General features: G+C 38.3%; 1 protein-coding gene across 10 annotated transcripts in view; it reads left to right on the top strand.

The window, feature by feature from the left end:
- The window catches only part of myripb (myosin VIIA and Rab interacting protein b), a 111,742-nt gene that overhangs the window by 95,855 nt on the left and 3,303 nt on the right, over positions 1–12,584 (top strand). For 9 of the 10 annotated variants that reach the window (XR_009120454.1, XR_009120453.1, XR_009120452.1 and 6 more), the window contains 12 exons: positions 831–928; positions 1,020–1,100; positions 2,174–2,335; positions 2,890–3,058; positions 4,212–4,741; positions 4,812–4,946; positions 6,043–6,675; positions 6,830–6,892; positions 8,390–8,569; positions 8,641–8,802; positions 10,213–10,308; positions 10,388–10,448. Coding sequence is in view for 7 of the 10 variants with exons in the window: in XM_058059355.1 (XP_057915338.1) it covers positions 831–928; positions 1,020–1,100; positions 2,174–2,335; positions 2,890–3,058; positions 4,212–4,741; positions 4,812–4,946; positions 6,043–6,675; positions 6,830–6,892; positions 8,390–8,569; positions 8,641–8,802; positions 10,213–10,308; positions 10,388–10,448 (2,370 nt within the window). In the remaining 3 variants the exon portion in view is untranslated. The remainder of the gene's footprint in view (positions 1–830; positions 929–1,019; positions 1,101–2,173; positions 2,336–2,889; positions 3,059–4,211; positions 4,742–4,811; positions 4,947–6,042; positions 6,676–6,829; positions 6,893–8,389; positions 8,570–8,640; positions 8,803–10,212; positions 10,309–10,387; positions 10,449–12,584) is intronic. The other variant, XM_058059357.1, reaches the window with a different exon arrangement.

The raw sequence follows: 12,584 nt of genomic DNA on the forward strand, positions 1-12,584 counted from the left end.
ACTATTTTCATAAAATTCCTGCTATTTTTTCCTCTCGTACCTTAATATTTTGACATTATTCTTTTTTCGCAACTTAATTTTCCAAAAAAATCTATTTTTGTTTATTATATTACAAACTTTTTGATCATCTTTTTTAATATTTAAACTGACATTATATTTATTTTTCATAATATATTTCTCATAAAATTAATTTTTGACTTTATTCTCGTAAAAAAATCGCTATTCTTTATTCCAAATAATATTTTGACATTCTTGTAAACTTTTTCTGCAACTTAATATTCCAAAAATATCTTGTTTATTATATTACAACTTTTTGATCTTCTTTTTCAATATTTAAACTGACATTATGATATTTATTTTTCATAATATAGTTTATTCTCATAAAATTATTTTTTTCTAATATTTAGACTTTATTCTCATAAAAAAAAAAATTTTTCTTCATTCCAAATATTTTGACATTATTCTTGTCAACTTTTTCCGCAAATTAATTTTCCAAAAAGTTTGTTTTTCATATTATGACTTTTTGAAAACATTTAAACAATATATTTAAACAGACATGATTGTTCCTCATATTATAATTTATTCACATAAAATTGTAACCTTTTTTCTAATATTTTGACTTTACTATTTTGAATAATTTTCCAAAAATTGGAAAATTATTATGCGTATTTTTCATATAATTACGACTTTAAAGAAATAACCTCTTTTGCCTACTAAAATAACATAATTTTATTTTTCCTCTGTATATTCGGACTCTATTCTTATAAAATTTGGACTTTTCCTCTTGAGAGTCAACCCATAATCTTAATGGTAAATTTGTCCCCTACCAGGACACAGTATGGCCGAGACCCTCACAGTGGCCCTGCGTGTTGCCGAGGAGGCCATAGAGGAAGCCATCGCCAAGGCGGAGGAGTTCAGCGACAGTTTGGTAACCTCTGCTTCCTCCGTCTCGCTCGCTTGTGTAGATACTCTGTAAAGACTTGCCCCCCCCCACCCCCCCCCCTCGCTTGTGTGTCCAGGAGAAGCAGAATGAGGCTCGCTATCTGCGGGACCACAAAGAGGAGCTCATAGAGGAACTTGCCACGACCATCGTCCAAAAGGTACATCAAGGTGCTTTATTTTCACATTCCTATCTCGTCTAGCATCGTCGAGTCGTATTCGACCGTATCTTCGTTCCAATAAGGAGCAACAATAACAAGAAACACGTTAACGATCCTTTAATTGCTCTGCTCTTCTCCAACTGCTGGTGCTGCTCGTTAGCAACGCGCCGTGTCCTTGATGGCCTTTTAGCTTTCATCAGGACCAGATGATTGGATTGGCAATCTTTCTAAGCGTGGCCATCGACTATGGCCTTTGGAAACAATAAGGAACTTAAATTATTTGGATTATTGGTATTATTATATTATTATGTTATAATTATATCATGCAATAATATTAACAATCATCTTAAGCATTTTCCTGGATTTAAAAAAAAATGGTGCTAGGTATGCTTACTGTAATTATAATTATTATGAGTGGTTGCGGTTATAATTTTTATTATTGGATAAAAAATATATAATGAAAAATATTTTTATTATAATTACAATATTATTGAAATAATAAAATGATTATTATTATAATAACAATATTTAATAATATATATTATGCTTACAATATAATTGAAATAATAAAATAATGCTAAATATAATATTAATATAATATAATAGAAAATATATAATAGAATAATAATTATAATTATAATTACCTGATAATTATTATCCCTCATTTGCCCCAAATTTTGCTAATTTTCATATACAACTGTTGACCGGTATGCTTTGAGTAATGTCATTATTATTAGTAGTAGTATTACGGTTATACTGTAGCAATATTTACCTTTAATAAAAATAATAATTTAAAAAATAAGGGACATTTTCCAGAAAATAATAATAAAATGTACTAAATTATTAACTAACTTAATTATAATTATTAACAGTAATCAACACTTATTTATTACTTATTTTTTTATGATTTTATTATATCAATAATACAGATTTTTACTTTGACTGGTAGGCATTGTGATTATTATGATTATTAACAATATTATCAAACTAATAAATTTTTTTTTAAAAATGTTATTGTTGTTACTGAAAGTGCCAATATGGTGACAAGTCCCCCCCCCCCCTGTCCCCCCCAGATCATCCAAAGGAGGAAGCGCTCGGAGATGCAGACAGAGTATGACTTTGTCTGGCCTCATCCTCAGTCCTTGATCCAGTCCGCTGATCAGGCATCAGCTCCACTACCCCACACGTCTTCACAAGGACCCCCGGACCCCCTCAAGGCTTCCGCCGCCCTCTCGGTCAGTGTCGGACGCCACACGTGGGGAAGTTCATGTTCATTTGTAGAGATGTAATACCGGAATCCCACACAGGAACTGTATGAAAATAATAATAATAATAATATAATAATAATATGAAGCCACACTTGTTGGAGCGACACGACATTGTCAGCGGGGATGTTTTGTCATCGCTGACATTTGTCGTCACCCCGTGCATCAAAGCTGTGCTCCCAGGGCTTCCTTCCTGTTCTGTTCCCCCCCACCGCTGTTTCACTGCGTCGTGATCAAAGCAAGCGTGGCATCCACTCCCGATTCTTCCTCGGAAGCTCAGCCCCGCCCCGCCTCTCCCCTCCACGGGACGGAACAGCCTGTGTTTATCAGCTCCTCTTCAAACAAAACCAATTAGTCACACTAGCAGGCCCGTTCTGCCACTCAAAATGAGACTGGCTGTTCTTCTTCTCTCTCCTCGGTCCTAGTGCGCCACCTTGAGGAAGGAAGTTGAACCTGTTTCAAGTACCATTCTAGTTCTTGATGTCGTCTCGTGTGTGTGTGTGTGTGTGTGTGTGTGTTTGCAGCGCTCACGCTCAGCCTTCTCCCTCACCAGTGACGACTCTCCGGAGAAGGCTCCTCAGGACGAGGCGGTCGGCACGGGCGGCAGCTTGCAGGAGTACTCGTCTCTGAAGAGGGAGGCCAAGACGGCGTCCCTCCCCACCTGGAAGAGTGTCGACCGTCTGGACAATTCTAGTAATCAGCGTGTTTGATGCTTTTTGGAAAAGGTTCAGGTTTGATGTTTTACTGGGAGGAACCACCATAGTGGAAAATCAATAGATGACACTTTTTAGCTAAAATGCTAAAATGTTTTATATATTAAAAAGTACATTTTTGTTTTGTGATGTCGGTGGAAAAAACATATTAGTATGTACTTCCCCATTTTTCTTTTTTTAGACATTTTTTTAATATGATGACTTTATTTCCATAATATTTTTACTTAAATTCTGTAATATCTAACTTCCCTCGACTTCCAAATATGACAACTTTAATTTGTTTTCTCAAAACTATTTTTTTAGCATCAACCCAGTGATATATTATATTATATTATATTATATTATATTATATTATATTATATTATATTATATTATATTATATTATATTATATTATATTATATTATATTATATTATATTATATTATATTATATTATATTATATTATATTATATTATATTATATTATATTATATTATATTATATTATATTATATTATATTATATTACATTATTTATTATATTTATTATATTACATTATATTTATTAATTATTATATTCAAAAAATAACATGCTATTAAAGTATTTTAACTCTGTGCTACTAAAAGGACTATTTTTCCTAATATTACATATGAATTTTTTTTAGCTTTTTAGAATATGACTTTTTCTCTTAATATTTTGATTTTATTTGTCTAAAATTTTAGCTAGTTAAATTAAATTATTATACTATATTTCAACTTTTTTTTCATTTTCTTTCATAATAATAATTAATTTATTATTACAACTTTATTAGTTGTTTCTCGTAATATTCCCATAACTTTATACTTTTTTTTTTATTTTTTTTTTTAGAATATTTGTGAAAAACAACCACAGGCTGCATATGGCCCACAGGCCACACTTTGGACACCCTTGGTGTAAACAGCTGCAAGAAAATGCTGTTAATTGTAATCAGATTATTAATTGAAGACAATATATCTTTAATAATGATTTGGAGTGCATGAGAAAGTCCTCTGACTTTGTGGGACTGTAAACACTCAATCACAAATGCTGCCTTCTTGTTACGGGTAGAGCAAATGATACATCGGGAGGTTGCCTACAGCCACAGTCGTTCACGCTCGTATTTATCCTGTTCATCCAGGCGCATCCTCGGTCCTCCAGAGTCCGGACGGCAACTGGATCGCTCTCCACAGCTCCCAGCTGTCCCGTCCCAGCCTGCTCACCAAGAGGAAGAGCCTGGTCTTCAGCGTCTTGGAAAAAGAGTCCGGCGTGGTCTCGGCCTACGACGAGATGGGCTCCGACTCCGAGGACGACGACCAAAGGGGCTGGGGGGCGGCCCTTCAACAGTTCCGACGCAAGCTCTCCGACGAGACGTACTACACGGACTCCCAGCACGACCCCGAGTGGACGTACACGCAGCACCCGCCCGTGACCTCGCCGTCCTCGGGCCAGTACACCAACACGGAGACGCTGAATTCCGACTCGGAGGCGTCGTCGGCGCTGTCCACGTGTCCCAGGAAGCCGCCTCAGAACCCGCCGAGGAAGAAAGCGCCGTCGGACATGCACTTGCACCCCTACCACCAACCGCTCTACCACCACCATCAGCTCCACCACAACCTCTCGCCGTACCCGCTCCTCACGGGGGCGCTGGACATCAACTTTAACCCCAAGGTGCGTTGTTGTTGTTGTCCAAGAAGTAGCAATATAGCTTAGCATCAAACACCAAACGCCGATGTTCCAGGTGATGGGGGACAGCAGCGAGGCGGACGAAAAGCAGAACGACCCAGTGAGAAGGTCACGGCGGCGCCGGAAAAGCAAGAGGGAGTCGTCCAACGAGAGCAGGTCCGGGACGCAGAACTACTCCCAGTCCATCCAGGTAACTAATCAAATTAATAATTATGATAATTAATAGACGCAAATGTACTGGAAAGTGGATAAAACAGGCTTTTTTTTTTAGTTATTAAACATATTTCGTAATTATTAAAGACCAGAAAGCTGAAAGAATAGTCTTCAATGTTGTTGTAATACCCGGTGTCACCACTAGAGGGCGACAAACCTCTATTGTTGGCGCTCCCAGGCCTGTTTATTACACTTTAGAGCCAGTTATAAGATATAATGTAGCTTTTTTTTAAACATTAATATTTCACCTTAACTTTTTATCGTGCAGGATATATTTTTTCAGTACGCCCTGACATTTGCCTGTTAGTTATTTTTTTATTTTGTCTGTTTATTAACATATTGTGGCTAAAATCAACCCAAAAGTCTCAAAAAACATTAAATTTAAAGCTCATGTACAAATTTACTAAAGTGAAATATTTTTTTATATATAAAAATAAATATATAACATAAAATAAAAAATATATTATATATATTTTTTATATATTTATGTTTATTAATATATTATTAAATATATAAATATTTATGATTATTTACTGTAATCCGTCACTGCTTCACGCTTTGAGTCACACAATCCTGTTTTTTCAACCTATGTAGGTTGTTTTGTGGTGGAATACAGCCATTATCATAATAAAATTAATATAAATTTTGCATATTTTTGGCCGAAATTAAGCATAAAAATGGCTAAATTACGGAAAATACAAATATAAGGCGTTCCAAGTGATGATAAATCGTATTTTTTATTTTTTTATTTCATCTCACATGAGGCACAATACTAAATGCTAATGCTAAAACGTTATGCTAAAACTCAACTCTGAACCCCCGACATCACTTCCTGTTCCCTCGTACCGGAACATATTTACACATTTTGATGTCTTATACGTTTTCTTGTCTTATATTATGTCAACTGTAATGGCTAAAAGACATGTACAGGTGACTATAGGGGTGTTATTTCATGTCTGGAGGGCTCTAATGTTAACCAATGGAACCAATTAACTGCAATAAACAAGGGATTACGGAATTAAATTACATTAATATTAAATTAATAATAATTTAATAATTTTCCTCCCCTCAAGGAGAGCAGCGGCTTCCTTCTCAACGACCTCCTGAAGAGAGGCTTAAGTGAGGACCAGCCAGGTCCAGACCCGGTGCCATTAAACGCCGCGGCATCGGACACCGTCACACCCGAACCCCAAGATTTAGACAAAGCCGACCGGAGGAGCCCTCTTTCAGTCACTCCAGGGCCCAAACACACCAGCTCTGGACCCACGTCCGGGTTTGCTGACCCCCTGGGAGACGAACTGCGCTCCAGAATCAACAAGCTGGTCAGGAGTCGAACCAACAGCAGAGAGAGCAGCTCATCCGAGGAGGAGAAGCGGACGAAAAACCCCAAAGACGCAGAAAAAGAGAAGTGTGGCATCAGGTTAAGAGCAAGCGAACCGGTTTTGCAAGTCAACGGACAAGAACTGAGCGGGCTGGGGATAAAAAGTCCGCCTCCGAAGGAGAAGAGGTCGGAGAAGAACACGGAAGAGGAGGTGGTGGCGGACGAGCGGGAGCAGAAGAGAGGAGAGAGGAGGAACCGCCAAAACAAGAGGCAGCACAGACGAGACGTGGACAAGGAATTGACGGAATGGAGGGGCAGCTCCAGCGCCGCCAGCTCGCCTGCTGTTACGCCATCTTCCCAGGAGGGGGTGCTGTCTGACAACCAGGTAAAAAAAAATATCATGGAACACTTCTGTTTGCTCCATTTCTATGTTTGTCTCTTTCTTTCATGCTTTGTCTTTTCTTTTCACGGTTTTGTCACCTTTGCACTTGCGTGTTTCTGTGTGTGTTTCTGTGTGTGTGTGTGTGTGTGTGTGTCAGGAGCAACACATTGACACGGAGCAACAGCAGAGGCTTCAGTTGCTCTCCTCTCTCTTACAGCAGGTGAGAGATGTTTATATGGCCGCTTATTTACAGTCAAAATCCTCATTCGTTCGCAAAGGAAAAAAAAAATCTGTTCATCTTGTGCATCACTCGGTCTTTCTGGACCTCCGCAAACACAAACTTGTTGCAAACACACCAAGCACAAAGGTTTTCCGTGCATGTCTGTAAATAAATAGGACGTGGTCCATTTTTCTTTGAAAATTCTACACTCCTTATCTACTTTTCTCCGTTTGGATAACGACATTTTGGCTAATGAGGGTGTAGCGGAGAGGTAGAGACCAAGGTATTAACAACGTCGTAACAAGCAGCAGATGGCGCATTGATACCGTCTGCTGTTTTCAGTCTGTCTCAGTGATGCGGCTTGTCTTCTACTTTGATGGAAAGAGTGCGCCCCTTAGCGGATAATCCATGAATTGCAGCGAATTAAAAATATAAATTCCATGTCTTTTATGCATTTTTTCCACTTTCAAATTATCCTGCGGGCCTGATCGAACCTCCTTGAGGGCCGGTTCCGGCCCACGGGCCGTATGTTTGACACCCCTGGCCCTACAGTTAGCTTCCTTGACGACAAACCATGGAATGGTTTCAATCACTTTTAAAGAATGCTAACAATGTTAACCACTGCTAGCATTAGCATTGCTAACCTTGCATAATATCTCTAAGTGTATAAATACCCCTGAAAATGCAAGAAATTAGAATTGTTAGCATGCTAATGTTGGCATGCTAGCACCTCACATAGTAGGAGTACGTGTCTGCTTGAGTCCATATTCATGAGAATTGACAAAAATGCTACTTTGCGCATGTTAGCATGCTAGCAATGATAACATGCTAACATTAGCATGATAACACCAAACATGGTCGTGGTGATATGTCAGTTAATATTGCAACCAGGGGATAATTATTGGCCCAATATCAGCATAAAAATGCGATATCAGTTGATATCGGTATCAGAATTTTTCTCCTAATTATGAAAAATTATATTTTAAAAATTATATATGAATATATGGCATGTTACACATATCAGAAATTGAGTTGGACAATATCGGCATATTGGTTTTCAGCAAAAATCCATGTCCATGAAAATATAAAAATTGACAGTGTGCTAACATCATCTTCCGGAGTCAATTTGTGTTTCTCACTGAGCACTTTTTTTTTTAAAATAGGAAATAAAAGATTCCCTTCTCTCATCAGGTTAATACTTCATTTCCTTTGTGTGTGTGTGGGGGGGGGGTCTGCAGCGCGTCCTCTTCCATCTTGGCGCTGCCTTTTGTCACATTATCAGCGTTGGCTGAGAGGGATCAATACGGTTACTGATTAAAGTTTCAGTTTGATTCATTTCATATTGAGAAAAGATCTGTCTCTCTTCCATTGCTTGGCCAGTGTGAGTGTGTTTACCCCCCCTTGGGGGGGGGGGGCTCTAAATAGAATCTTCAATCCTAATCATGCATTTCAATTGATAATGTTAATAAAAATGTTTGTTTTTTTTCAACCTTGCAGAAGTACTCGGCCGCGTCCCTCTGCAGCATCACCACGGAGGTGCTAAAGGTTCTCAACGCCACCGAGGAGCTGATCGGCGAGGCGGGAGGGGACGGCTGCACGCCCTCGGAGTCTCACAGCGCCCCCCGCAGCTCCGAGAGCAGAAGGCTGGACCAGAGGCTCACAAAGATGGAGGAGAATGTAAGTAAAGCGTAACAGTCTCGCAGCATCACGTCGTTCTCGTCTTAACTGTGCTTGAACGGATCCTGTAGGTGTATCTGGCCGCAGGTGCTGTTTATGGCCTAGAGGGGGCGCTGGGGGACTTGGAGCAGTGTGCGCGCAGTATCGGCAGCGGGACTTCAGACACCGAGCTGGCGTTCCTGGAGGATCAGGTGGCCACCGCTGCAGCTCAGGTCCAACAGTCTGAACTGCAGGTACACACGATATGTACGGTGTACATCATATATGTACTACAAGGTGTCCAAAGTGCAGCCCGGGGGCCAATTGTGGCAAGGGCTGTTACTTTAGTGGCCCGTGGCAGAGTCTTAAAGTGTCATATAAAAATAAAATAAAGCAAGAATGGAAAAATCTGCTGTAATATCAGGAAAAAAATATTAGTTAGTTTAAATAGTAAAGAAAATATTTTTTTAAACAATTGTAATATGAGAAACAAATCTAGAATATGGGAAAAAGTCATATTACAAGAATAAAGTCAAAATATTATAAGAATAAGCAAATTTACAAGGAAAAAAATGTACAAGAAATGCACAAATCGGCAATAATTTTACAGGAATAAAGTCCAAATATTAACAAGAAAGTTTGAATTTTACAAGAATAACTTTGTAAAATTACGATATGAAATAACATCACTTTAGTTGCATAAGTTTGAAATATTACACAATTTTTTTGAAGTAGGAATATTATGAGAAACAGTGTGTGGAAAAAATAAAGTCAAAATATTAATAATAAAGCTATAAATAAATACAAAATTTAAAAATGAAATTTTACAAGAATAAAGTCAAAATATAATAGGAATAAGCAAATTTACTCGGGGAAAAAAAATGCACAAAACTGCAGTAATTTTACAGGAATAAAGTCCACATATGAACAAGAAAGTTTGAATTTTACAAGAATAACTTTGTAAAATTACGATATGAAATAACATCACTTTAGTTGCATAAATTTGAAATATTAGACAATTTTTTTGAAGTAGGAATATTGTGCGAAGCATAGTGTGTGGAAAAATAAAGTCAAAATATTAATAATAAAGCTATAAATAAAAATAAAAATTAAAAAAAATGAAATTTTACAAGAATAAAGTCAAAGTATGAACAAGAAAGTTTGAATTTTACAAGACTAACTTTGTAAAATGATGATATGAAATAACATCACTTTAGTTGCATAAATTTGAAATATTAGTTTCATATATTATGAGAAACAGTGTGGGGAAAAATAAAGTCAAAATATGAATAATAAAGCTAAAATAAATAAAAATACATTTTTTTACAAGAATAAAGTGAAGATATTAAGTGGAAGAAAAATAAAAATTTTCATAGCAGAATTGAAATATTAAAGAAAAAATAGTCAGAATATTATTAGTGTAAAAAAAAAACATAAAGATGGAATTTTTGGAAAATTCAGTTGGGGAAAAAGTTATAATATAAAGGGAATAAACCTAATAAATATTAGTCATAATTTTGCCAAAAGATAATTGAAATATAAACACAGTACTTTTGGCAATAATTTCCACCAAGAACTTATGTAAATCCAGCCTATCGAGCAGCAGACCATCGCCTCCATGACGGTGCCTGCCGTCTTTTAACGCAGCGTCCTCCATCTTTCAGATATCCAACATTGAGGCCAGGATATCGGCTCTTAAAACCGCTGGCTTGAATGTGAGCGTCTGCAATCACTTCTCCAAGTTCAAGCCAAAAACAAAGGTATGTCGACACGCTGCGTGTAGCCTGGTGTTGTATGTATATCGACTTGCTTCTCACCGATGTTTTACCGATGTTGCAGCCACAAACTCTGGACTCATCACGCCATCAGAGGAGGAAGCTACCAGCCCCTCCACTGAAAGGTAGGAAATGTTTTTAAATGTTCTCGTAAAATGTACATTAGTATGTAGTAGTAAGCTCTGTTTAGCTAACATGGTGGACATGAAAATGCTGTACTTGCAAAAAAGAGGGTAAAAGTTTATTCACCTCCTTTTAAAAATAGCATTATAAATATTGAATATTTTGAAAATATAAAATAATGATATACAGCGGTGTGAAAAGGTGTTTGCCTCCTTCCTGATTTCTTATTTGTCACACTTAAATGTTTCAGACCATCAAAAAAATATAAATATTAATCAATGACACACCACTCAACACAAAATATGCAAAAACAATTCTAAACCGTGACTGTCTCCCAGTTAAAACCCAACTTAACTGAGCTGTATCACTATAAAGCCATTTCCAAAGCTTTGGGACTCCAGCAAACCACAGTGAGAGCCATTATCCACACATGACGAAAACAAGGAACAGTGGTGAACCTTCCCAGGAGTGACCGACCCAACCAAAATCTCCCCAAGAGCGCGCGGGTCGACTCATCCAAGAGGTCACAAAAGACCCCACAACATCCAAACACGTACAGGCTTCACTTACTCGGCTCGCCTTGATTTTGCCAGAAAACTTTTTGATACCTAAACTTTTTGGAAGGTGTGTGTCCCGTTACGTCAGGCGTAAAAGTAACATCATAGCAACGGTAAAATATGGTGGCGGTAGTGTGATGGCCTGGGTCTGTTTTGCTGCTTCGGGAACTGGAAGACTTGTTATGATAAACGGAACCATGAAGGATGCGGTCTACCAACAAATCATGAAGGAGACGGTAAATTATGGTGGCGGTAGTGTGATGGTCTGGGGTCGTTTTGCTGCTTCGGGAACTGGAAGTCTTGTTATGATAAACGGAACCATGACAGATGCGATCTACCAACACACCCTGAAGTAGACGGTAAAATATGGTGGCGGTAGTTTGATGGCCTGGGTCTGTTTTGCTGCTTTGGGAACTGGAGGACTTGTTATGATAAACGGAACCATGAAGGATGCGGTCCACCAACAAATCCTTAAGGAGACGGTAAAATATGGTGGCGGTAGTGTGATGGCCTGGGGTCGTTTTGTGGCTTCGGGAACTGGAAGTCTTGTTATGATAAACGGAACCATGACAGATGCGGTCCACCAACAAATCCTAAAGGAGACGGTAAAATATGGTGGCGGTAGTGTGATGGCCTGGGGCTGTTTTGTGGCTTCGGGAACTGGAAGTCTTGTTATGATAAACGGAACCATGACAGATGCGGTCCACCAACAAATCCTAAAGGAGACGGTAAAATATGGTGGCGGTAGTGTGATGGCCTGGGTCTGTTTTGCTGGTTCGGGAACTGGAAGTCTTGTTATGATAAACGGAACCATGAAGGATGCGGTCTACCAACAAATCATGAAGGAGACGGTAAAATATGGTGGCGGTAGTGTGATGGCCTGGGGTCGTTTTGCTGCTTCGGGAACTGGAAGTCTTATGATAAACGGAACCATGAAGGATGCGGTAAAATATGGTGGTGGTAGTGTGATGGTCTGGGGTCGTTTTGCTGCTTCGGGAACTAGAAGACTTATGATAAACGGAACCATGAAGGGTATCGAGATGCATGTCACTTTGGATTTTTTTCTTTTTTTTTTTTTAAATAAAGTTGAATTCAAAAATGTTATTTTGTGTTGAGTGACGAATGTTTCAATGTATTTGATGATCTGAAACATTTAAGTGTGACAAACATACACATAAATAAGACATCATCATATGTATTATTGGCCGCTTCTATGATATTTGGGACCCCTCCCCCCCCCATAAATCCATTACAGTCTACTATGTTCTTTAATTGATGAAAATAATTAGAAAAAAAAATGTCTTCTTTCAACTGCCAAGTCAAAGCGGCCATACGTGTGCGTGCGAGACACTTTTGTGCAAAGACAAGAGCGTCGGTCCTGAATGGCCGTGAAAGCGAACACAGGAGCTGTCCAGCACACTAATTAGCTGAAAAGCTCCATTAGATGTTTTGCAGGCCAAATGGAGACGCGGACACAACGAGAGGCCAAGGCTGTTTTTATCCGCCCAGAAGAAGTCGTCTCCTTTTAATAACACTCAATGCCGCTTTTTTTTCATATTTCTTTTTTGTTTGGCTTTTTAG

Source organism: Doryrhamphus excisus, chromosome 21, assembly GCF_030265055.1.
Source record: "Doryrhamphus excisus isolate RoL2022-K1 chromosome 21, RoL_Dexc_1.0, whole genome shotgun sequence".
In the NCBI taxonomy this organism is placed as follows: domain Eukaryota; kingdom Metazoa; phylum Chordata; class Actinopteri; order Syngnathiformes; family Syngnathidae; genus Doryrhamphus; species Doryrhamphus excisus.